Here is a 27127-nt window from a genome sequence, read left to right on the forward strand (position 1 = left end):
GTTAGCATATCATCAATGTTTAACTTTTTAATTACAAACAGTTTCTGTTGTCGTCTTTTTCTTTCCAACAAATGTGGTTACTGTTTAGTGTTGTCTCATTTCAAGACGTGACACCGTCAAAGCATTACCCCTCAGCTTTGACACCAATGGTTATTCTACGTGCCTATGTCTTCCGCTAGAAAAAATTAACGATCGAATAAACCCAACCTTGCACCAGTTAATGAAAGGAGTTTCACTTGTGAAACTGAAGCAAGGAACCAATAGAAGGCAAACCTCATATTGGCCAAGGTAAGTTATATGGAAAGAAGTGTGCTGAAGTATAACATCACGTTTCATTGTTTTGCCTCCTTGGACCTTGATGGGTGTTCTAGTTTAAAACTCTTTTCGCCTGCTTTCCGATGATCTGTAAATCCTTTATTTCCTTTGTTATAAGAATTAGGCCCTGCTGATGTGGGAGTGTTTCTGAAAAATACAGAATGGAAAAAATAATTAATATTATTTCCAGATGCAATTATCATGAATATTTAGGGGGAGAGAAGGACAACTTTTCCGGTGGAAAGTAAGGGTGAAGTCTTTACTTGAGCCAAATAGCCTGTGCAGTCAGAGCTTATTCTGATTTCTACTGCATGGCACCCAGGAGTATTACACAATTAAGATAACAAAGTCAGTAGAAGGGACTTATTTGTTGACTTCAGTCTAGGAAACATTAAAACTCAGGCAACCAGTCTGCCATAAAATTCACAAGATGTGACTCTAACACTGTACCTCCCTACATTCCTCATTCTCATTTTAGCTTCTGCCGGCATCTCTTCTTCGTCATCACTCTATAAGAAATGATAAGCCAAGTAGTATCACATTACAAAATGGAAAGTTTTTCATCCAACAAGGACTTTTGAGCTCTTAAAAGCAAGAATCAGATAACTAAGGTAGAGGTTTAAATCAAAGACAGTTACCCTTGCGAACTCAGAATTCCCAGTTTTCTGGGAATTCCTAGGAATTCCTAGGAATTCCTAGGAATTCTCAAAAATTCCCAATTATGCAAATGACCCTTGCAAACTGAATTCCCAGTTTTCTGGGAATTTCTGGGAATTTCTGGGAATTCCTAGGAATTCCTAGGAATTCCTAGGAATTCTCAAAAATTCCCAACTATGCAAATTAGCTCTGATTTAAAAAGCTTGGAATTACCGGGAATTTCTGGGAAAGAAAGACTCCAGTTTTGTGAGGACTTGGAATCCCTAGGAATTCCTAGGAATTCTCAGCTTTACAAACTACCTATAATTTAAGAAGTGTGGAACTCTTGGGAATTTCTGGGAATTGAATTTGAGGCAATTTTAATACCCTGAGGTCCACATAAATTCTAAGAAATTCTCAATACCTTGAATGTGAAGGTTTTAAGAAAAAGAGTAATTTCAGAGGCTTAAAACTTTGGCTCAATAAAAGGTATGTTATACAAAACTTACCAAGAGATATACATACATGTACATGTTTATAACTCAAAGATCATGAAATTTATTACTCAAACTAAGTTTTAGTAAATCTTTACATTAATATGGATTTTCTCATGAACCAGCTGTCAGTTATGTTAAATGGAAATTGCCAACTTCCACAATAATTAACAATAATTACATTGTTATCTTACTTCCCTAACCTACATTACTGGTTGCCTTTGTTAGAAAATCTTAGAACAGTCAAGCTCAGTTGCCTCCAACTCTGTCAGAGACTTTTTGTTGACAATACTTTTAGTAGAAATTTCATGCCTTAGACAAACAAATTCAACACCTAATTAATCTTTCTTTTTTCATGATTGTTGTTGCTCCTCTTTTTTCAGTGTTTTGCACTATTTTCATGACTAATTGCTGTAATTTGTTTTGCTGTTTTTATTCTTACAAAACATTTTTGTAAGAGTTCCAATACTTGTGGATCATCCACACACTTTGCAAACATTTGGCATGCAGACAAGACAGAGGTAGTCAATGTTCCCTTTGAGGAAAAACACCTTTATATGACATCTTCAATTTACTTTATTTGAAACTCTGATCTGAAAATATTTGTCAACAAGACTTGTTAGTAGTGAGAAATACCAACTAAGTTTCCTTTCATAACTTAATTTCTTAAATGTCCCAATCACTGATCTCCCAAAAAACATTACATCTTTTTATTTTTGGTGCAAATTACAAGTCCTTCTTTATATAAAAATGAAAAGTGCTAGTCACACTTCAATAATAACAGCTCTTAAGTTTACTTGTTGTTCTTCTCTGTCTGTCAGCTATCAACAAAATTGTTTTATACTTCGGGCAGTGCATAACTATTTGTGGACCAGAGTTCCAACGCACCTCTGTAATCGCATATAGCTACTTCTGTCTCTTGTACAAATGTTTCTCCTTTGTAAGACGCACTCTACTCTGTTGTCAATACTGCTTTAAGTTCAGTGGAAACGACTGACTGAGGAATCGAGATGGCGGTGTTGGAACGTGTTGCTGAACGCTTTCTACGGTCAAGCTTTGTAGATTTAGGTACTGGTACACTGGGATCATCTATGTATCTCTTACACTTCCGAATGTGGTATCCTTCTTTTATAAATATGAGGGTAAAAGACGATTTGTAGTCGCATTCAAAACTGTGATTGGCTTGTGTTATTTCTCACCTTTGCCATTAACACAACTCAAGTGAGTTTCGAGTCTTTGTTTCCTCGACAACTTTCGGCCACAAAACGAGTATTTGTAATACGATCGATTCTTGTCGATTATTTCTACATAGAGTGCGCTCACATCTTTATTTATATCACCAAGCTATCCATCTTCTAGAAGCAGAGAACCGGTCGGAGAAGTCAGAATGTAGTTGGGCACTTCTCCTAACACTGCAATCGGCAAGCCAGCGGATTCACTCTGCTAGCCAATGACAAGTCCTAAACGATCCACGTGATCATGCCCGTGATCGGAAACAAAGAAGACTCCATTTGGCGCTCATCTTTGAATGTACTTTTCATCGGTTGATCGCTTTTCTCAACTGTTTTGCTTAATATAACATTTCTAAAGATAGCTTTTATTGTGGTTCAATGGGAAAACGAGAATAGCGTGAGTGTTGTAAAAGAAAAGAAAGTCGTTGGCGCCATGGAGTTAAAAGAAGGGGCAACAGTTGACATGTTGACTGGTACAAACAAGGGTCGAATGGCCGTCTGTAAAGCTACGATTTTGAAAGTTTGTGGTGAGTAAAAATTGCGATATTCGTTACGTGATCAAAATCTTATAAAAGAATAGATGTAGCGGGTTGAATTAAGCTTACATAACGCTCGGCGCAACTGAAACTAGAATAATTCTGAGAATCGAATCGGTCACTTGCATGCCGCAGTTTCTTAAGCTTATGCTTTACAATGAAATAAACCTATCAGTAAGGTTTCAAGATTCCTCTAGTCACGTTTGGGAACATTCAAGATTCAAAATAGGAACTGTTATTAAACAAACCTTATAGTACATAAAGAAGCCCTCCTTGGTAAAAACAAAATAATGTATTCAGCCCTTTTTTAGTAAAATCCATGAGAGAGATGTACTAACTCCAATATGAAAGTCACTCAATATAACAGAGATTTCTCAATTTGAGAATCCAATGAATGCCCTTTTCCTCATAGCCATCTTAAAAGCCTGGTCTGAGCTTTAAATATACATATTTTAATATATTATTTTTTTTCAAATTCAGATGTCAAGGAATCCAGATACAAAATGGTCAAGGATCTTGTTGACAACCTCATTCAAGGCCAACTCATTGTGAGCCCAGGAAAAAAAATACAAACAGTACAAACAGCAGCTAAGTTTGCAGTTTAGGATAACTTCATTCTAATTTATTGTTACGGTTAAAACAAGATTTTAATCAAAAAATCAATTTTTGTCTGTAATTAGCCCCTTCACTCCCAAGAGTGCTTGGTTTTCAAATATAACTTAAGATATTGTATTTTATGGAAACGAATCAACAGATTTTATTCACAATTTGTGTCAAACCAAATTTAATGATTGATTAGAACTATTTTATATGAATAGCTGTAATGAGGATTAATCCGTATGAAGTTTTCAAGAAAAGAAAAATAAATCAAATTCCATCCTAATATTACCACACATTGATGTTAATAATTAATCAAAAATATTTTACATGTAAGCCTTAAATTAAGCTTCTAAATAAATTTCATTGAATACTTGAATTTTAGCTGGGTTTTTTTAATTTAAAGTATTTATTTTATATCATTAGCCTCAAATTTTTGCTTAAAATTCCCAGTAATTCTTAAACATTCCTAAAAATTCCCAAAAATTCCCAGAAATTCCCAGAAATTCCCAGAAATTCCTAGGAATTTTTTAGATTTACAGCTTTTCAGGGAAAGTCATTGGTTCTCTGAGTTGGAATTCCTAGGAATTCCTAGGAATTCCAAGTCCTGTTGGCTATAAACTTGGAATTTCTGGGAATTTCTGGGAATTTCTGGGAATTTCTAGGAATTTCTAGGTTTTTAGAACCAGAGTTGTTATGGTTGGGAATTCCTAGGAATTCCTAGGAATTCCTAGGAATTCCCAGTCCGAATTTACCGTGAAAATTCACACCTTTATTCCTAGGAATTCCTAGGAATAAATTCCTAGGAATTCCTAGGAAAATCCTAGGAATTCCTAGGAATTCCAAAAGCCATTTCGCAAGGGTAGTGTCAGTCTACCGCCACCTGGAACACCATTGGCAGCCACTTATGGAAAAGGTCATTGCAACCCATGAATGGGGTCTGCACATAGGCTTACAAGCCCTGCCAAAGTTTACCCAGGATTTACCCCTCAGTAAGTTAATTTCAGAGTTGCACCCAGTTTCCCCATCTAACAGTTTGCCGGGATCCAGTGAGGGAATCCCTATTGAAGTGTTAAGTGTATTGCTAAAGAACACAAAATATACTTATTCACAATGATAATCTAAGACACAGACAACCAAGAATCCAACAATACTTTGAAAGTTCAAATTAAAGAACTATTTGAACCAAAAGATCTGTATTACCTTTTACCCATTCCAAGGGCTTAACACTTTCAAAGCCCTTAGAAAACAAACTACTTGCTACTAACCTTAAGATTGAGAACAATTCCAAAATAAAATACAAGATGAAATTGTATGTGGAATTTAAATGTAATTTCACAATTCCCATGCAATAAAAATTTTAATAGCAATGAAGAGAACTAGAGGTTGTATAATGACACTAGAAGGTAGGGTTACAGACTATTTGATTTGCCTCATATGAAAAACAGAAAACCTGCCACACAACACATACTTATGAATACCCTGATCCACAAGAGAAAGATGATTAAAAAATATGGTCACGTTGACATTCCACCAATAAATAATGGTAACAAATAATAACATTAACAATAATAATAATGATAACAATAGTAATATAATTATAATTTAAAGGGACAAGGTCAAAAGCCTTATCGTTATTGTATCCTCTGGGCTTCAACAATGATTACCCACCAATATGCTTTTTTACTTTTGCCTGTTAATCATAAATAATTTTCTCATTTTAATTGCAACCTGATATTTTGAGACTTATATTTCATACAAAAAGGTATTCAGCATTTCAAGATATTCCACCATTCCACAGATTCACTGTTCCTCCTTTCCCCTGTTCCATCATTCTGTTGATTAACTCAAGGTATCATATTTCACGGCTGCTTCATAAATTTAGTGGTTCTTTTTGGCATAAGTTGCTGACTCAATCAGTAAAATGCTCTCTTTTCAAAGAAGAAAAATTTCCTCAAAGCTTTCATGATGTGCAGATCACATCTATTGAGATATTTCTGCATAGAAAAGTTTTGATTTAAATCATGCATTAGTGGATGCCACTGTGAAATTATTTTGAGAAGTTTATCATCTTTTCTTACTAGTGTCACAGCAAGAACTGAAAAGATCATATCTTCCATTCCACATAATTTGCTGATTTAAACAGCAAAATGCTCTCTCTTCAAAGAAAAAAGTTTCCTCTAAGTTTCATGATGGATCAATCACACCTAATATAAATTTTCTGCAAGAAAAAACTTTACCACAATCCTGAAATGATTGTGAGATGTTCATTGTCTTCTGCTGTCTCTTTTAGTGTCACAGCAAAAACTGAAAACATAATGTGCTTGTGGCTATGAGCCACAAATCACAAAAGAAGAGCACTCAACTGTGTACCGAGTGCAACTGTCTAACAACTAAGATACTCCAAAACAAGCAATAAGTAGCAGTGGGTCGAGATTGGAATTCTATTGTTACACTCACTCATGTACTAATCCAGAGGACATATGTGGCTTTGCCTCTTATAAGAGGTAGTGGCCACAAAAATTCACCATCAACAATAAGACATACAGTAAGTGCAACAGGCTCCATAGAAAATTCACCTTACTCTAAATTAAACTAAACCCCTATGAAGTCTGGTGTTATGTCTATTCTTTAACCATTTAACTCCCTTAAGTGACTATGACAGAATTTCTCCTCACAATGTCAAAACAATATCAAGCAAACGAGTGATGAGGAAAAAGAAAAATAGTTGAGCCAATACCAAATATTTTGAACTAAGATCATAAGAACTGTAAGGTAGACTGGAAGGAGAACCTCTAATGAGATTCGAGAGTGAAAAGGTTAATTTACAATGTACATTGCACAGGGTCAAGTTAAGGCTCTCCTAGAAGATATTTAAAGGCCAACAATATTTGCTGGTTAATCATGTTTATCACAAAGTTAGGCCAGTAAAGTTCAATCTACAAGTTAGAGATACCTCTTCGTTAAATGCAGATGCGACAGACCCCTTCTTTTCGACCAATGCTGGTTCTGTCTTTTGTTTTTTTGGATCAGATCCCTGAAAATTAGAGCGTATTAAATGTTAACCAAGAGTATTACAATACTGATGAGAAATTACATTTATTTTCATTTATTGCAAGCGTTTTTGTCCAATTTGAAACGGGTGAAGCTATACATCGACCGAAAAAAATAGTATTGACACAGTTCATGATAATTTGTACAATCAAGCTCTTGTACCCAAAAGCTTACCGTAGGCAGACAGTTACAATTTAATGACGCCTCATGGCTCTTAAAACATAAAATTTAAACCGCTTAAAGGATATTTATTTTTTACCACTTCCGCGTGACCGTCCGCGTGCTTTCTTCAATAATCTTGAAGCATGTGAGATCGGTGCTGTTTTTCATACAAATGCCCATTGTTGTAACTGTCGGCCGAACTTCCGAGGAAGACATTTTCATAAAAGTAAACACTTACCAGTTTTAAGCTGACTCCAATTGTCTTCTTCTGCTGAGAACCGGAAATATTCATCGAGATTTTTGGTTTGACGGTGAATTTGGGAGTTGCAGAAGTCTCGGAAAGCTTTCTTTTCTCACCCGAAGAAGGGACCTTTAGCGTGGTGTGGCCTGCACATTAGACACAGAGACTGCACAATTTCAGTAAACCTGAATAATTAAATCATCTCTCCAAGACTAAATTTCAGAATAGGACCTTCACTTTCATCCTTCTCTACCAAAAGCTTGGAATCACCAGTGTTTTGGACTTCTTCCGCCATCTTACTTGGTGGCCTCGCAGATGCGGAGGCCAGGCTGCCAAAGCATCGGAAGTGCTTAGTTGTTTTCACAGCGACGCAAAGGCTGACGATTTGAGAACTGCCGCCTTTTTGATCGATTTCTGTGGTCTTCCGTATGTCACTTTAAACTCTCGGATTATCCTATTCGTGTTCTTCGAGATGTTCATAACTTTCGAGCGAGATAAGATATGAGTAGCTCCGTAGAAGATTGGCTTCGATCGCTCGGTTTTATTCACTACACACAAGCCTTTCTGGATAATGGCTATGATGAACTCGAAATTTGTAAAGAGATTGGGAAGGAGGATTTGGATGCGATTGGTGTTAGGAACTTCAAGGATAGGACAGACATTCTTAATGCTGTTGAACGCCTAAAACAGAGTGGCACCGCTGTGTACTTTGTCCTTGAAGGAGGTGACATCGAACCCTTACAAGCGCAGCCCGAGCGTGATACATACCCCCCAGTTTCATTGAAGATGATGTTGCACGATAAACTTGAAGAAGACAAAATCGATTTAACCACACATCCGTACTCTAAACCGGTGAGTACTATGAAATATTAGTTTCTAGTTCCGAAATAAGATTTTTGATAATTGGAAGAGCTCTATCTCGATCTGTTGGAAGAATGTTTCAGTTCAAGCTAGCTGGCAAGAACGCTCGTCTTGTGTGTAACACCCACGTTTGAGAAGATTGACCATCATATTGGCTAATATACACGGTAAATGTCGATCAAACTCGCACGCAATCCACTTTACATCATAAAGTTAACACTAAATTTTGTTAGGATCGTAAAAAGTATCCTCTTTTTTTTTTACTTATCTGCATGTGGGAAAATTTCAAATGTGCGCGATGTGCGTGTCAGATTCGAAACTTTACTGTTGAACAGATTCATTGGGAAATAACCTCCAATTTTTTCGTAGGAAACCACAAATCAGGTCTCAGTAATTGTCCTTCTTTGTATGAAATTTGTTTTTCTTTTCTCATTACCAGAAAATTGCTTGAGTGATCGCTAATGATTTTGAGGCCGCAAAATTATTTAATTCTTGAACAATTACTTTTTTTCCTTGTTGTGAGATAAAGGCACGGCTCTATAATCGGATAAAAAGTGTCTATTTGCCTCTAGCTGTCAACACAAACATAAATTTACAACCTCGGGTTAACCTAACGCTTCACAGAGGGCTACAGTAATTAGAATCAACTTGACTTTCATAGTGCGAAAATAGACATGCTGTGCCTTTCTCAGTGACAATAAACCAATATACAGTAAGTGTTTGCCGTAAAATTCCTTCAGTCAATGTTTTTAAAAATTATTTTGATCCCGAGTTTATTGTTTAAATGTCTTTTTATGATCTTGAAGTCCTTCTCATTTAAAGATTTTCATTTCCTCACAAAGACCGTAAATAATTATACGTGATATTGTGTCATAAAAGATTTTAACTTAATGATCATGATATGGTAGTATGAGTTTTGGCATTATTGATATTTGTTTGAATCAAGCGCTTAAAATATCTCAGATATCCGCTATTGTCTTTTGTATTTTAAATTAATAGTAATGTATCGACAAGTTAATCTGAAACCCTGATTCACAAAGGAGTCTAGAATATATAATTCTGTGAAACAGAATACATTTAAGCCCCTTTTCAAACCCTCTGACTCCCAAGATTCTCTGAAATGTTTGTCTTACATTTCCTAGAATGTTACTACTTAGAATTTGATGTCAAATCATACAAAGATCTCCCAGTTTATCTTTCTCTTAATTACAACACCACTCTGAAATCACCTGTGATCCTTGCAATTTGATTGACTCTCATCAGTGGGATTTATCCATGAATCGCACTATTTTATGCTCAAAATTGCATTTTTTCCCAGTCAATAGTACAGCTGTGCTAAAACACGACAATCGATTAGATTTCAATGTCTATTTAAGAAATCAATCAAATTGCAGAAAAATGAAAGACAACTTTTTGCACTTTCGTAAACTAGCTTGATACTGGATGAACAAAATGTTTGTATATTTAAAAAAAAAAACCTTATTTTAGCAACTGAATTTTTTTATTTCAAAATATAGGTAAGAAAGTCTACTGTGGTAATTGAACTTTGTGTTGGGCAAATCAATCTTGCACTGTGTGCATGTTTGATTTTGAGATCACGCATATGATTTCAGACCAAATTTCACTCCACTGAGTTCAATTACCATTATTTATTCTAATAACCGGTCTGCTGCTGTTAGAAGTTATTTCTCCTTCATTATTCCAAGGAGTGAAAGGGTTATTAAGCATAAGTATTTTTCTCATAGGATGGCTCTGAGGGATGTCTAGACACACTTGTAACCATCTATGCAGATAAGTTTTACACATACGAGGAAAGGGTTATTAAGCATAAGTATTTTTCTCATAGGATGGCTCTGAGGGATGTCTAGACACACTTGTAACCATCTATGCAGATAAGTTTTACACATACGAGGAACATGTGCTGAGAGCTTTAAGAATTTTACGTCAAAACAAAGTGGAAAAAGAAGGAGCATATAATGATTCCTCTTCACAGGTTTGTTTGTCATTTTGTTTTGCTTGTTGTTGAAAGGAATGACACAAATTTTAGCCTTATTCTAGTGTGATAAAAAAATCTTGTCACCCAATTTATATAACTCAGAAATTGAAATACATTTACACTTTAATTTTGTTTCCTTACAAGGTAATTTTTATTTCAGTGTTTGTTTACACTTCAGACTATTATTTAATTGATATCTTTTAAAGTGTTTATGTTATAAAAGTACAATTTAGACAGAGGTGAACAAGTCACATAATATAGAAAAGTATAAAAACATGTGCTGTCACTCATTCAAATTTTTTTATCCTTAATTACATGTAGTTTTTACTCATTTGCTTTCGAAAATTGGAAAGGAACTCATAACAATTTTGTGTCATATTACCCTAAAAATATATACTAGCATTCCTTCTATAACAAAATGCTATTAAGTAATTTTAAATTACATATTATCTCTGAACACTTTTATTTTGTGTATTATAAGTGTTTCTACATATCAGTATTGATCAAAATTAATCAACCTCATGTATCACTAGGTTTCAGGTCCTCCTCAATCTCGTAACAGACATAGTTCAACAGGGCATTCTTCAAAATCAAGGCATTCGGGTGATCACAATGAAGAAGCTGCCTCAGAAGACGACATTCATCATAGATCTGTCTCTTCAGAAGACCCAGCTAGTCCAGCTGGGACAGTGAGTACTCTTCCAATAATCTTATGGTTTTATTTTTGTCCTACTGATTTCCAAAGAGAGAAATTTTACCCTCCATGATTGGCAGCTATCTAATGTTTCAGAAAAGTAAAGCTGTTATACAGGCCCAGGTGGCCCATGGTGCTGGCACTTAACTCCGGCTTCCTTAGCATGAAGCAGCTAGGAGTATTACTACTGCCCCCTGGATGAGATGTTAGTCCATTGCAGGGTTACCCCCAGAATATTTGTTGGTACCTATTTGTACACCTGGATGAAAAGAAGCTCTGTGAGAGAAAAATATCTTGCCTAAGAACACAACACAATGACCCCAGCCAAGGCTCAAACCCAGACCACTCAATCTGGAGTCAAGCGCACTAACCATGAGGCCACCACGCCTCCTTTAATGTTTCAGAGGAAAGCTTGATTTGGTGCAAACTTCATTAAAATTCAACAAAGTACATGTAGTATGTTGTTGTTGAGAGGCTAGTTTGCAATTATGTTAAAGACCTGTACATTGTAGATGATTGAGTCTCAGCTTTAACTTCTATAAATTATCCATACAAATGCACATAAATGAAAGGAAATATGAAAGGAACAGTTCTCAAGAATTGGTAAACAAAACATACTGGCTAAAGGGTTCTATTGAGCAGTGTGGTTGTCCGGGTGAGAGTACACTTAGTCCTGAAAAGGACTGTTGTCGGAAAGGGTGACTGAAGTTTCAACAATCTGAGAAATCGTCATTATGAGAATCAATGGAAGAGTTGTTTGTTACTTGTAGCCCAGCCTCTGATTGTTTGAAGGTCGAATAACGCTATCCACAGGATAAATCTCTATCCAGTGGATAACGCTATAATTATGTTATTGCCATCACTTATCCGTTGGATATCGATTTATCCGTTGGGTAGCATTATCTGCCCTTTATACAACTGGGCCCAGTGCTGTAAGTCTGGTTTGGGAAAAATGATTGGTTGGCTTTGACTGGATGCTATTGGCTTTACGATTCTGGTGTTATAAGTCAGCTGTGATTGGTTAATATTGACCTACTGAAAGTTAGAGACATTGGAGTGGGGAGCCTTATCATTATTAGAAAGTGGTTCTTGCTGTAGATTTATAATTGGATGAGTTAAATTAAACAGAAATTGCTTATAAGGTTTCACCTAAGCACACACCATTAATTTTTCATGTGTGCAGGACAAAGAAAAAGTCTCATGTTAGAAATGGTCAATATCTAAGTTCATTGGACAAACGAGCTTAACTTGAACCTTTCTTCACTACACATATGAATCATTAGGGCTTTAGTATATACAAAGTTGGTAGCCTTGTAAACCATGCTAGCTGCATTGCACAGTTTTCCCAGTTAATTCAAATTGCCATCAACTGTCTGTTGTGCTGTAGCTGCGCATTTTGTGTTTTAGGGTTTAATGCTACCTGACTACTTGGATGTTGACAGCCCAGCCCAGCGCGGAAAGAAGGAAAAGAAACGGAGGAAAGTGGAAAGAAATACTAAGCTTTCAAGGAGTTTGGACTCCTTGAAAGAGTTACATGGTAAAGAAACAGACCTGTATACTGTTTACTTCCAGGGGTGGGCAATAAGAAATTTCTCAAACAATATGGATACGTTTCAAGTATAAAGATGATAAGAAGAAAAAAAAAACATGACAATGGGGATAAAGCTTGATTTGACACAGAATTCTTAAAGCTAACATTGTAAGGAATGTAAAGAGTACAGTGAAGAGAATTAATGTTTTGATCTTGAAGGTGAAAGGGTTGACCCTGTAACTCCCTAGATCCCATTTGTAATTCTTCCTACTGTGTGCCATACAATTCTTATAAATGTTAGTGTGGAGAATTTGATATTGGATCAACTAGTAATCAATCTAATTGATACTCCATATAATGTTAAAATGTCTCTTTATTCTTATTGCTTGTCTGCTTGATTTTGTATTGATGGTGTAAGGAGAAATTCTGTTGTGGTTACTCTTAGGGGTTAAAGTGTTAAATGTTTTTTGTATTGACACCTTGTTGTGGTCATAGTCATCTGTTGCGTATGGTTGACATTTGCTCATTTTATTGTATTTTACTTTCTAGTCAATGTGGAGCCAAAGCCCAGGGATAGAGAAGCTTCCTCTTTAAAATCCAAACCATTCAAATTCAAGCTGTTTCATGGCAGCAAGAAGAAGAACCATGGAAATGAGATAAAGAAGCAGCCTTTGGAAAAAAAGCTGTCAAATCAGAGGAAGGAGGATTATGATGTGCTGGCATCAGCCATTAAAATGGGAGAGGAAGATCGCATGGCACTCATGATTATGGTCAAACAAGGGGAACTCACTGTAGAAGAAGCTGTAGAACAGTTGAAGAGGTATGTTTAAGGTCAAATGAAAAGTGGTAGCCATTAAAACTTCATTATTTAACGTAAAAGTTTCCTCATGACCTGCCAGGCTTTAATTGAGGAGATTTGGTAAGGGACAACTTATTATCCCTTTGCACCCTGACATCATTATATTATGCATACATGTATTCTCCTTACTGTTCCCTATATATTTACTAAGATACCATCAAGGAGAATTTGTTTAACAATCAAGAGCTTCAGATCTTTGGTTGGTGATTGTTTCCTTTATTTTCGTGACCTTGATGTGTGAATCAGGGTTGATTTTGTAAGGAAAAATTAGATACTAATCACTCCTAGAAGTCAAAGGGTTCTTGGTACTCTTACCATGAGAATTATACAGGGATTTTCCCTTTTTCCCTCAATGAATAAACCTGAATACATTGTATGCTCTTACAGGTATGAAGAGGACTGCAAAAAAGATGATAATTTAAAACCCAAGGTTTGTCTCCCTGTTTTGTGTTTTTGGTTGTTTCTGCTTCACACATAGAAGAGGAGGTAAATGCAATTCTATAATACCCTACATGATGTTGTACTGAGGAACAAGACAGTGTAATAATCAGAACATTTCTGAAATACAGCTGTAGATGACTTGTTGTATCAGATACCAACATTCAAAACAGACTTAGGTGATTCCTCAGAAATAAAGTTGTCATTGTAACTTTCTTGTTCCCTACCAATCTCTTTTTTGAGAACCATGATATAAAGATAGGTCACCATGCCTAATAAAGAGACATGTAGGGCCAATCTTACCCCATTTGTGCCTGCACTGGTACTAATCACATCTATTATTTGGTTTCCAGTACATTTTGCAGTAGCTACAATCAGTTGCAAAAATATTGAGACACCTTGAACAAAAAGTGCCTTTACCCACTTCATCAGATGGCCATGAAGAAATTTAGTGAAAGAAACTAGAAGATGCCCCCTTTCCCCTGATTCATTGTTGTTTATTGAAGTTTTGTATAAGGTACTGCTTAGCTATGAACGTGGCGAGGGGGGAGTGGGGGAAACACTGTGTAAGATCACATGATACACAATTTTCTCTTGTTGTGGTAAATGTCTCAACTACTTTTGCAAATGGTTGTAGAAGCAAGAGTTTTTAAAGTAAATGTGTTCAAAATACTAGCTAGGTAGAAAGTCTTAAGCATATGGAACAATGGAATATATAATTTAGAGAAAAATCATGCAATATTAAATAACATTACTTGATGTTATGCACAGTACCTGGCACAGTACATGATGTGTAGTGTAGTACTGAGTTCTCAACTTAATAGATGTCTGGCTTCCAATTACTATTTTGACCAACAATTGTGATTTTTATGGCACTTATTTTCAAGTTTAACTCTGTTGTTTTTTGTGTCCTTCAGAGTGACTTTTCCAGTGAAGATGAAAAGATGGGCAATAAACCCAAATTAAAGCGTGGTATTTTTGGAAAGAGCACTAAGAGAAAATCAAACAGCAGACCTTCATCTGAGTTTATTGCATGTGAAATGACAACCATGAGTGAGGAAGATAGGATTAACTTAATGAGGAGTGTGAAAAATGGAGAAATGAGTGTTGAACAGGCACTTAAACGATTTGTCAGGTACAAAACTATTTTTTTTAAGAACATCAAAAGATTTAACTCATCAATGTCTTTTAAAGGGGCTTGTGAGTTTTTTTTACATGTGTACAGCATTTACATTGTGTGCCTATATTCATGGAATATTGCATTTGAACTTTGAATTCACCGTACAGCAACTGTTTGAGTGCCAATTGCAACAAAGAGCCAAGAGTTTGACTTCTAAGAAAAATGAGTGGCATTTTTATGCAGATTGATGTGAACATGGAATGTGCTGGCCAAAAGTTTTAAAAGTTACTTAAATTACAACTCTTTTTTACCCTCTGCATGTTAGAATTAGTATGCAAATTTTGATACTGTTCTCTATACACATCCTGTGCTACTGACAGGGAGAAATTATGTAACAATCAAGAGCTTCTTAAATTGGGGCTTATTTCCTCACATGTGTATGATTCAGCAGTGATACTGAAGGAAAAATTTAGATGTAATTGTCCTCAGGGTTGAAAGAATTATATTTTCCCATTTGTCCTGTATGTACCTTTATTTTGCTTGTCATGTTTCTGTCATGTTTCTCATGGGTTGTTTGAGAATTTTACTCAGTATGAGGATTTTTAGCAGATTTTTTGATCAGTCAGCCAGTGCTGAAACTTCCTATCGTGCATTCCCTAACCCTCCTTAATGTCCAAGTTGACAACAGTAAAATTTGAACTCATATCAGATATTTATGTGCTAGTGTTTGAATACTTGTATTGTGTGGGAGAGTGTTTTATAGTTACAACTTAGTTAGTGTACCATTAGTTTATGTTAAAAAAATTATACGTACTTTCCTTTCCTTAGTTATGAAGAGAAACATAAGAGATCTGACTCAGATGATGCTTCGTCTTCAAGGGTAAATAGATTTCTCTTCTGATAAGTACAGTTATATGCAACTGCACGTTGCTGTCTGTATGTTGTTTCTGAGACTTCATGTACCACATTTATCATTGTCTGTTGTTTTGTAAACTTACTGTATGTCTCCTCAAACAGACATTAGATATGTTTTAAATATTATGTATTTTCTTGTTGTGTATTTGGGCTGCAGTTTGTGGTACATCTCCACCAGGATTGAGACAGAATCATTGTATAAATGAATATTAATGAGGAATGTAAAACAAATAAATGGAACAATGAATGAATAGAAGAATGAAACATGCCAAGAGAGCACAAAAGTATGAAGAAATTGAACTTACTCTTGATTGATTGCAGAAGATAATTTTAGACTTACTGGGTTCTGAATGAAAACAATTTTTTTTAAGTCCAACATCTGCTATATGTTTGGTATAACTTAGCTTGGTGAATTGGATGATTTATCAAGATGACACCTTTTTAGCTGATAAGTATGTAAATTCTCATTACTTCTTTGCTGGGTATCAAATCGAAATGTGAAGAGAAGTTGCATGTTTTATCTCCTGTGAGAACTCAAAAGGCAAGGTTTTCATTTTTGCCCATGGATTTCTTTACCTCTTACTAACGAGTTTGAGGTTCATACTGTTAGTTGGATTTATGGCCCAAACACACAAGCCGTGGGCCATAAATCTGAGCAGGAAAAACAAGCTTCCATAATGTACAGTATGGACCAAGATTCTCGGTTAGTAAGATATTTATTTTATCGCTGGGTTCAAATGGAGGGGGGAAGATTTTAATTTACACAAACTTTTGAATTTAGTGGGCCATACATTGAAATACGGTTTGCCAAATTGACCAATCATAGTGCGTGTATTAACTGAGTGATATAATAGTTGTCCTTACTATTTTTTTCACAAAATCAGCCTGCTAAAGAATCACCCAGGTTACTTAAAGGTTCTGGATTTTCACGTATCAGTATCAAGAGAGTGTCTGGTGTCCTGCAGTCTAAACTGTCTGGTAATCCTGCTCAAGAACCAAATGCTGTATTTTACACTGGTATGTCTACAACGAGTTGTGTGCTATACTTTTTTTAACATACCTGTAATTTATTTTTTTCTCAGTTCGTGAGCGGGCGATATTCTACAAATCCTGCAATCTGATTGGTTCCGAGAGCGGGCAGTATTCTCCCCATCCGGGAGAATTTACATGTTAATCACTTCTGGGAGTTTAAGGGTTGAAGTAGTTGATTCTGGAATAATACTTTTGACATTTCTACTTACGCTTGAGGAACCTTTTAATTTGAACCCATCCTTTTCTTGGGCGCGTTGTAAATTGTATGGCAAACGCTCAATTCCCAAAAGGAACAGAAAAATTACTATGCTTTCTTTCATGCCATTAACAGGAGAGGAAGGAACAAATGCAGATGGTGGCAGTGTGGACAGCAGTGTGAGCTCAGGAGATGAGGTCCCAGTAGCTCACGACTCCTCCCCAGCCCCATCTCCCAAAAGGTTTCTGGAGAACGTTCAGGGCGTAACTAAGGTAAACTCTTAGATAGGTCATAGCTATCCACAAACCCAAGACGTTCTCTCACAAGATCCTTCCCGGTCTAGGAATGTCATTATTTCTCTTTAGAGGCATCATTTTCAATTCACTGACTCTCACACTGTAACCCACCTCCGTGAAACAGTGTGATTTAGTCATCTTTAGCTCAGAGGGGTGTCTTCTATACCCAATGGTACTCACGAGGAAGAGGTCTTTCAAATGATTTGCAGACCAAAGCGATCAGTTCAATTGAGACGAATCAACGGAATCAAATACGAGTGTATAGTGAAATAAAATTTAGACGACCAAATATCGGTAACAAAGTTTTACATCTTAATTGTTTACCACTCCTTGTTAAATTTCCCACTGCCGTTTAAAAGACCATGTAAAAGTGGAAGGCTAGCCAATGTCAATGGAAAGAGAGGAACAAGGGTGAGAAGGCAAAAACCGAAAACCGAAAAAAGAGACTTATGCGGATGCCTTTAACAAATTTGCGTATTTTCTTTCAAATCTTTCTTGACGAAAGATAGATCTCGGTCCCTTTTGTCTGAAAGAAAACCTTTTAACGTCAACGTACTGTATTGGAATCATGTGGAGCAAAATGCGATAGGATTTGTTTCTCGGCTGATTTTGGTTAATATGGAGAAAAAAACTGATGCTAAGTCGCGCTCAAACAGAATGTTAACGAAGTTTCTATCACGGAATCGCTTTACATTTCTCAAATTTTCAACTTACGCTGTAGATTCTGCTCTCGCTTTTTAAATTACACCCCAGAAGTCAGTGCCTTGACCTTCGATGTTTTACCGAAATTCAGTTCAATCTCAGCTCTGTATATTGTTATGATACTTCAGTAATGTCTTGTTACATGTTCATTTCAGTCACAGCACAGCTCATCCAGCAGTGTAGATAGCATGGGGAGGGCGGACGACAAACCGGTCACTAGTGCCCCTTTACACAGGCAACCCAACTTCTTGTCTGAGATGAAAGTGGTCTTGGGAAAGCAAGCTCAGTCTGTTGACAATATTGCTACAGAGAGCGGAGATGGTACGCACATAGCTTCCTTGTAGAATCACCAATTTATAAATTTAAAAAAAAAGCACGATACCCATTAGGTTTTGATGATACTTTCTGGCTCAGCAAGAAAGAAAATTGTGTTGAATCTCATGCGAGTAATAATTTGAATGTATATACCTGGTCAGATGAATCATTATTTTGAGTACTAAATTATGATAAGTTGTTACTTGGTTGAGCAAATTTATTTACTCGTGGAGATGCAAAGTTTTGATGGAGACGTCAGTCATGTTCATGATAGTTACAAGCATTTTCTTGACATTGGTCAGTTGTTTATAGTTTGGTTTTTCTCCCTAGGTAAATTACAGCAAGATCAGAAGCCTCGACCACCCCTCCCTGGTAGACAAGCGTCGCCTCCTGTGATGGAGACCCAAAGGAATATTCCTTCATCTAATTCCGCAGGTTCCCCGAAAAGGGTCCCTGATGTGCCATCTAGACCAGGGTCCACAGTGTCGGTACCTCACAGGGCACCTCCTCCAATACCTACACGACCAAATTCCAAGAATGCAGAGGAACGTAGGAAGTCCGATGATGTACAAGCAGTTGAAACGTCCCTATCAAAGGATTTGGCAAACGAGGTTATATCGAATGACCCCATACTCGAAACAAAAACTCTTGAATCTGCAAAGCTTAACAATGATCAAAGTCAGAAACCGAAAATAGGAAAAGCGACAGGAGGCGAGCTACTGGAGGGTCAGGTTCACCTTAAACCTGCCCCGGTAAAACAACAAGGCGACGAAATTACCGGCGAAGGCGTAAAAAAGCCCAGACACAGACCACCGCCCTTGCCACCTCGACCCAAGAATTCAACAAATGCTCAGGAAGACACGGATGCTCGTAGTGTGGAGACCCAAACAAGTCCTCCGCATGCTAAACAAGGAAAGTTCGGCAAGGACTTAAAATTAGCGGCTTCAACCGAAGAGATTTATAAAGTGCCTTCAGTTCACAACGTTAGCGAGAAACCACAGCTTAAACCGAAACCCAAACCGAAGCCAAGACCGCGCGCAAAACAGGCTGAAACACAAGACACAGAAAATGAGCTGTATACAGCGGTGCCCCCACCACGCCCTGTCGAGGGGACAACATTGGGAGTTACGCGTACCCATGGGGAATCTAGCAGCGGCGGTATGGGAACAAACATGGTTAGAGTAGAAAGTAAGCCGTCAATTTCGAAAAGAACTGAGTTAGAAGTTTCGAAAAACGAAGCGGAGGACCACTCTTCGCCGCCAGTTCCGTTGCCACGAGTTAAACGAGCTTCGCACTCATTAGGGGAGATGGTGGAAAGAAAACTGCATATAGAGCACATCGATCTAACTCAGAAACCCTACACAGATGCGGTAAGTATAAGCTAACGTACAATGCACGTCTGTTTGATCTTAATCACTAACCCTTCCACTCCCAAGATCTCGTCAGTAAGTCTCCTTACTGCCAAACATACAATTTATGATGCTAGCAGGGAGAATTTGCTACAGGATCAACCAATAATCGTCAAGTTGATATTTTTTTGTATTCTCATCAACTATCTGCTTGATACTGCACTGATATTTTAAGGAGAAATTCTGTCTCGGTCACTCATGGGAGATAAAGAGTCAATCAAGTTCCCTAGAAGCTCAAAGTTTGTTGGAATCTGGTTAGTTTGAAGGGCCTCGTTCTTAAATCCGTTGTCAGAAAGTGCGCTGTTATGGGTGATAAAAACCTGAACTAAGCTTCGCAGCCAATTTTAAATCTTGAAATTTTTCTTTCGAGATTTTTTGAATTGTTTGTTACCAGACCGTATCAATCTTCTCTATCAATGGCCGTCCTTTTAATTTGTCTCTTCTTGATGGTATTTTTATATATCCTAGAAACTTGGAAGTTTTCCCTGGTTCCCGAATGAGAAATCGACTCTAATTCTGTGCGTATTTCTTTTAACAACAGACTACTGCTATTGTTTAGAAACCTCACACTCAGCAATTCACTGCCGTAAATGTATTCTATTGTATATTTAACCGACGAATATATTTTTTTTCTTTCTAGAATGGTTGCTGGGGTGTCCCAGTGAATCTTGTGGACCGATACGCTGAAGAACTCCGCCGATCACACGAAGAACTCGCTAATATTTTGGAGAGATTAAGAGTCGGGAAGCTAAAGCAAGCTGGTAGAACAGCTGTAAGTAGACAAACTGAAATTACGCTGAATTTTTTTTGGCCTTTTTTATGGTTGATTCGGTTCGGAAACTTGTTTTCGCTTCAAAGTACAACGATTGAAGTCGATGTAAGTTAAAAAAAAAGAGTGACGCATCACTTTTAAGTGTTTCTTACAGATAACGTTTGTGACAAGATACCCGAAGATCTACTAATATAGATTAGCTTTCTCTTCACTGATGACAAATCGCCAAGGAATCGGCAGACTATGGCAGTCCCTCCTTTTTGACGAAATCCCACGCGCGAGACAAAAAAATTAGCGAAAAAAAAAAAATTCATAGCTACTTAAACATGCATGGGATAAGCTTTTGTTACTGAAAAAGAGTTCTTCCTTTTTTCGTGTATCATTTGATTGTTTACGATTCCCACAGGTTCCCTGTAACGTATCGGAATTAAAATTTGCAAGAGATCCTCTCGGAAGCTTGGGAAGTATGGAAGAGTGGCTGATTTCATTAGGTCTACCCATGTATATCACCAGTCTTGCTGAAGTAGAATATGACGACATGGCAGCCATGCCTGGTATGGAGGAAAGACATTTCCAATTTGCGGGTATATCAGATCCTAGGCATATGAGCCGGCTATTGGCTTCAGTAGAGGAGATGAGTAGGTGACACGAAATAAGGGACCCTAAAATGAGCTCCACTATAGTGTTTCCTGAAGGACCTGTGATATTTGGCGCCTTTCTAAACCAAGGATGTCAAAGAAATCATTGTTGACAAAGAAGCTACTCGTCACTTAAAGACGTTATTCGTTTTGGTGAAAATATTGACAAAATTGTTGTGAAGAGTGCATTTCAAGAACATTGCAATCAAGAAATATGAATATGAAACATTAAGATATTAACGAATAACCAGAAATTCAAATAAATTCATACATAGATGAATTGAAAATTACATTGCAGGAAGGATTTGCTTGTAGAGTTAACAAAATGAGCGAAGCCGGCTATATCAAGAGTCGAGCGAGCAAAACGTTTTATTAATTATCCGTTGTAATATGGTAAACAGGCTGCGCTGCACGTACGGTGCTCCTGTTTGTTGTTTGAAATAAATCAACGTGAAAGAAGCCCTCTGCCTGGTCACCTACTCTCTTTTTCATTATACGATCCAAGGCTGGAAAGTTTTGGTCCGAACGATAAAGTCAATTTTTTCTTTGATCAGTGAGTTGTCACGGGATTTGTAGCCTTTTCATACTTTGAGACCGGTCACTTTTCTTCACCGGGGGAGGGAAGGGAGGTTGGAGGATTTTGGTTTTGTCACTATAAAAAATACCTAATTCCCCTTGTAAAGCATTGTAGTATTGTAGTATTGTTACGCCTACCCCTTCCCTCCCCCCCTCTACTCATTCACAGTTAATTGGCACTCAATTGTATATATCCACCTTTATACTCTATTGGCGACGACCGATGCTTCTTCGTTTCTCCCTGAAACCATGTAATCCTCCCTCTGGCGGTAGTTAACAACTGGTCTATTACCTCGGTGTAATTCTCTCATGTCCACTCATTCCACGCGAAAGCCTTACTTTGTATTATTCTCTCGTAACCGTTCATCTATAAGAAAAAAGCATCACCTCATTTGTGTAAATTGTGTTGTAACGGAGGACAAGTTAACTGGCTTAAACCAACTACCCTCTGTAGTAAGATTTCCGCACAACCCATGATTCAATATCCATACAGTTCTTGGATAAAGAAAACAGTGGCGAAAACAGCAGATTGCCTTTGGGACTACGACTTTGTTTTCCAATAATGTGGGGCTGTGCGGAAATCCCATCCTCTCGGTAAATAAGATAGAAACACTTTCTAGGGTAAATTTAAAATTTTATCAATTCCATGAAACTACTATAGGATACAAAAAATCCTACACAAAACATTCATTCTCATTCCTACCAAGTGTTCTGTTCAGTTGTGCAAACCTTTGAGGCGAGTTATCAGTCATGTCAAGTTATAAAAGCACAAAAAACCCTTTCCATTGGCCAAGCTTCGGAAGTTGTACTCGAATAGTTGGTCTGTTTTTTGGTTGTTTTTGTTTTCGTCGGACGGAAACAGGGCGAGAGACCGCAAAATGCAAATAAGTTCAGAGATTTGCACGTGCTGAGTGAGCCTCGACTCCCTCGAGGATAAAAACCTTGGGTCGAGGTTGATGCTGAATTCATATGTTTTTATAATGATAGTTGTGTTAGTTACAACGAACAGCTGGTTTCTCTACGGTGGCCAATTTACGTTATCAACTCGGTTGATAAGTACCCAGTTATACTCACCCACCGACGCAGCACCACAGTTTCTTTAGAAACTCACCCCTTAATTTATTTGCTAACTTAGCTCGAAGTTAACTCACATAGTGGTGCTCATAATGAGTGAAAAAAATATATATGTGTAGTATTGGGAGACATGATAATAGTACAAACTCTCAGTGCTTATGCAAGTGGATGACTTGAAGCTCAAGCGTCACGCGAAACTGGGCTCGCTCTTCAGCGCGTCACAGCGCGCGCACCTTGTTTCAAATTCCTTTGTTACGTCAGAATTTCCGTTGGAACACAAAGACGAAAGTGACGCTCCTTTTAATGCTGATACGCGGTCAGTCTTTAAAACCTACCAGGATAGCTGTTTTTGGACCTCTTTCTATATCAGTGGACTTCAAAAGAAATTAAACATTTTGTTGTTCTTATCTCTTTGCATCACGTAAGTACGTTTTCAGTTCGTGCGAGTAATTTCATTTATTTAGTGTCAAAGACTCAAAAGTTATAGTCACAGTTTTATTTAATTTTTAGGTAAAATTACAAGCCAACAGCACCGCTGGATATGATGGACTTGTTTTACTTTTCATTTGCTCCTTAGCTATCTATGCTTGCTCGCATTCAATCTACGCGGTTTACGGTTTAATACTGGCTTACTTACGACGAAAAAGGTAAGCGGAAAGATAAAAAGGAAAAGGAAGTGGTTTGGGCACGGAAATTTGAGAGCAGAGCCCATGATCAGAGCAAAGGCTTTACATTTTTATCAAATTTAAAAAAGACGAACCCTCTCTCGCGAAAAGATCTCTACAAAAAGTTTTGTTTTTCCGGTGCTGAGAAAAATGGTGATCGCAATGTTACCGCAATTTTACCGGTCTTCGGTCTTTTGCAACACTACACTGTTAGAATTTAGCATACTTCTCACGACTGGGATTCCTTAAAAGTGCCCTTACACGATAGCGAAAGGGGCAGAAAGATCTGCTCATACAAGGCAATTGGCTTAAACTTATTAGAAAGCATGTCTGATTACCACCAGATTTTCAGGTTTGTCTATTGTGCTTACGGGTGCTTTACCCCAAGCATTTTGGATAACCACAATAAATTCACTTCTAGGCTCATTTGCTTTTTTCTAAAAAAGGGAACCCTTAATAGTACCCGAAGAGCCATCAACAGAGGAAGAACAAGATGAAAATGAGACCCGAGGACGAGACAAAACCCGAGGAAGATGACAATCTTAATGAACCAGTTTTGGAGACCAAAACTTAGGAAAAAGCGCAAGCGGAAGACACAGGGATGGTAAAGACATTGCAGGGCTTGAAATACAAACTGCAAATAGAATTGGAAATTTGATTCTCATCGTTTTTATTCTTCCTTTTATGATTCAATCTGAAATATACTTTAATTTCGTCATGGAATGAACACAACACGAAGTCCACTATTTCGTTTATCCTTTTCCGAAAATATTGTCCTTCTTGTTGCGGTGATTTGTTTATTGTTTTTCGAGGCAAGCCCTTGTTGTTTTCAGTGCAAACACAGGGTCTTTTTGACAGACTAATGGCGCGAAGTTCAACATGTTGAGTGGAAGGAAAGTTCTTACCGTTTCCAAGGGTTACTGATAGCAGATCTAGACTTTGTTGCTTCCTTTCACTTCTCCATAACCTCGAATAAGTCGATAGCACATATTGAGTTCGAGCGTACACTGGGAGATGTATCAATCGATGAACGTGGAAAGGTAACTGCTGCATTGTCGCCCACAGATCGATCTGTACTACAAGGCGCGCTGATGTGTTACTCAGTTATCCAAGCCTTTTGTATTTCACCCATACCAGCAAGTGACCAGCTGGACACGCATTCCTTTCTTGTTCCGCCGCAAGGCTGGTGACATTTTCCGTTTATAAAGCCTTATCAACACTTGGTCTCCTTGAGCTTGTGTAGTGCAGTGAAACTACAGCTCTCACACCGTCATTTCATAACCACACTAGCGTTTTTAACAGTGAAGAACTAGCATTGTGGCCCACAGGGGCCCAGACTGCTCACGGTGTATTGGAAACAAACAAGGCTTCCTTTAAGGTGCAAACCTTCTCCATTTCTGAAGGGTATGACCACTCCCTGGCGTTTCAATTCACTAAGCACTTCGAGAATACCGTCAAGTTCAAATCTAAATTTCTCGATTTCCCGATTTTTTTGACGTACAACCTGTCTCCATCTTGCCTCTGTTTCTTCTTTCTCGATCTTGGAAGGAAGGAGTCTTATTTCTATAACCATCAGTAAGTCCACTTCTCTTTGAGAATGCTTTTGTTCAAGAGCTACAATTTTAGTCTCTAGTGAGTCGAAGTGGTTCATTTCGGGTGTAAACATCTTCTTAGCACGTCTCAGATCTGTTTGAAGTTGAGCAACCTGCTGTTGAAGAGACTCCTCACGAACCTAACATGAACAAGAAATCGATTAGTACCGAGAACAAGTACCAAAAAAATTCATAGGACGTTCCTTGTTCACGGCAAGCTTTCCCTTCCTTTTCGTCGAGCTGGGTTCGAAATACATACCAGCAACGAATGACCAACCATTTCATTACCGTTACAGGCGCAAGCTAAGCCAAGGACATTACGAATGGGAAACTGGTATAATGAGTAGACACAAAATTCAAGTTTTATTGCAAGGATCACCAAGTCAAAGAATGCACATGAATAATAAATCTGGACGATAGCTGCCTTCAGTGTATTTATCAAACCCTAAATTTTTAAATGAGGTTATTACACGGATTCTAAGGCAGATAAAGAAAGATGCACGACCAAATGATTGTCCCCTCCCCCGCTTTAAACAACCTTCACAACCCATCTCGTCGTCGAATAAACACGTCTCTACACCTTTGTTAGCGCCCCCTCTCCCCTCTCCTCCCCCCGCGCGCGCACTTCCGGAAGGTTTCGGGTGCGGTAGGAGCCAACCATAGACTATACAAGAACATAGGCTGAAATAAGCAGCTACCCAAAGTCAACCTAACCGGGAAGGGAGGGAAAAAGGGTTTTATCTTCCAGTCTACTAACATTTCACACGGCAATTAAGCTCAAGGAAATGACATCTTCAACAGAGTAGACATTATTTTATCCTCACCTTTGCCGCTGCTATTGTCTCTGCATTGACAGTTGTATCAGCCATCTTCACCTTAAGTCGCTGAATAACAATCTCCTGACCTGCTAGCTGAATTTTCAGCTCAGCTATTTTGGAAGACCCGTGTTCTGCAGCAAAACCAGCCTTAAGCTGATCAAGCTCACGTTTGTGTTGAGCCTGCCACACTTGCCAGCTGGTCAGCTGCCCTCCTCGCGAGCTAGCCGGGTACTTCGCTCGCTCTCCGCTAGAGAAGCCTGGTAACGAACCCGTTGTTGATCCATATCCAGAGACATGTGCGAGACCTGCTCCTTAAGGCGCTTATTCTCTAGTGTTAAGTCATCGACAAGAGGTCTGGTTTGGGACTCGTATACCTATCCACTAAGTGACCTTCTGTAGCAAGCATCTGTTCTCTCTCACGCTGCAATCGATTACATGTTGCCTCAAATCCTCCAACTCCAACTCCTTCTTTTCGAGTTTTTCCTGAAGAGGTGTGAATCGCGAGACTTACATCGTCAGTCTCTCGTTTCTCTAACTCAAGTCGCTTCCTGCGAGTAGCCTTTCCACCCTCAGCCGTTGTTGCTTTAGACAGAGCGTCCTGAAGGACTTCTATTCAGTCTGAAGCAGCTTACTTTCTCGTCATTCGCCTCACGCGCCCTCTGTAGCTCCTCTTCGAAAAATTTTAGTGCGCGTATTTGATCTAACTGTTTTTTCATTCGTTCATTGCGCGCTGTAAATCTTGCTCCAAGTCTTTAACTCTATCTTCATACTCCAATCTCAGCGCATTGTACTTTTGTTCGACACATCGTATTCGTTACTTGCTTCCTCATCTTATCTCAAGTTCAGCCTCGAGCTTTTCACTCGGTTCTCGAGGAATGCGTAAGTCGGAGAATGTTTGCGAGGTGACTCGGTCGTCAGGCTGAGCTTGGCCTGGTGCCGAGGCAGCAGCGTAAATAAGAGCAGGTAGGGAGTTTGGATATCGGCGTTTGATGATCTCCTCCATCGCACGGACCTTTAAAAGAAGGTGACAACAGATGTAGCAACCTCTTAGTTGTTATAAACTTTCAATGAAGCATGCCCACCATCTCTCTTTTTTAATGGAACCCCCAAAACTCTTTACGTCAAAATAACCGTTGTTACTCAGTCATTTTTCAAACTTTTTAAAGCAGGAGTGTGCTCCAGAAAAAGAGAAAACCCTCCTTTAAATCTCAATTTTTGTACCTTCCATTAAGAAAAGGTACGAAGCGTTGTTGATGTCTAAAATAACTACTGATGTCTCTGCCGTTGTACTGAAAATAAATTTTGGAGAATCACGCAAATCTTCAAGGTTAGGAACTAAGATATTACATAAAGTAAAGAGT

The 27127-nt window shown here is 38.0% G+C and overlaps 2 protein-coding genes and 1 long non-coding RNA gene across 3 annotated transcripts; 2 read left to right on the forward strand and 1 right to left on the reverse strand.

The window, feature by feature from the left end:
• Positions 1 to 12: 12 nt before the first annotated feature.
• On the reverse strand, positions 13 to 7676 carry LOC131793575 (PEST proteolytic signal-containing nuclear protein-like). The gene is made up of 5 exons (XM_059110992.2): positions 7499 to 7676; positions 7265 to 7413; positions 6767 to 6847; positions 766 to 824; positions 13 to 462 (listed from the first exon to the last, which is right to left on the reverse strand). Exons 1-5 carry the CDS (start codon positions 7560 to 7562, stop codon positions 333 to 335), a joined length of 483 nt encoding a protein of 160 aa, XP_058966975.2. The 5' UTR covers positions 7563 to 7676; the 3' UTR covers positions 13 to 332.
• Positions 2027 to 3729, forward strand: LOC136283238 (uncharacterized). Its single transcript, XR_010718664.1, has 2 exons — positions 2027 to 3204; positions 3694 to 3729. It is a non-coding gene; the product is annotated as an uncharacterized lncRNA (long non-coding RNA).
• On the forward strand, positions 7620 to 21500 carry LOC131793573 (nucleolar protein dao-5). Its single transcript, XM_059110987.2, has 14 exons — positions 7620 to 8119; positions 9975 to 10121; positions 10658 to 10813; positions 12226 to 12355; positions 12899 to 13169; positions 13596 to 13638; positions 14564 to 14781; positions 15595 to 15646; positions 16566 to 16698; positions 17045 to 17181; positions 18063 to 18228; positions 18553 to 19592; positions 20272 to 20403; positions 20810 to 21500. The coding sequence occupies exons 1-14, from the start codon at positions 7769 to 7771 to the stop codon at positions 21047 to 21049; spliced, it is 3216 nt and encodes a 1071-aa protein (XP_058966970.1). The 5' UTR covers positions 7620 to 7768; the 3' UTR covers positions 21050 to 21500.
• The last annotated feature ends 5627 nt before the right edge of the window (positions 21501 to 27127 follow it).

This window comes from Pocillopora verrucosa, chromosome 9, assembly GCF_036669915.1.
Source record: "Pocillopora verrucosa isolate sample1 chromosome 9, ASM3666991v2, whole genome shotgun sequence".
NCBI classification, from domain to species: Eukaryota; Metazoa; Cnidaria; class Anthozoa; order Scleractinia; family Pocilloporidae; genus Pocillopora; species Pocillopora verrucosa.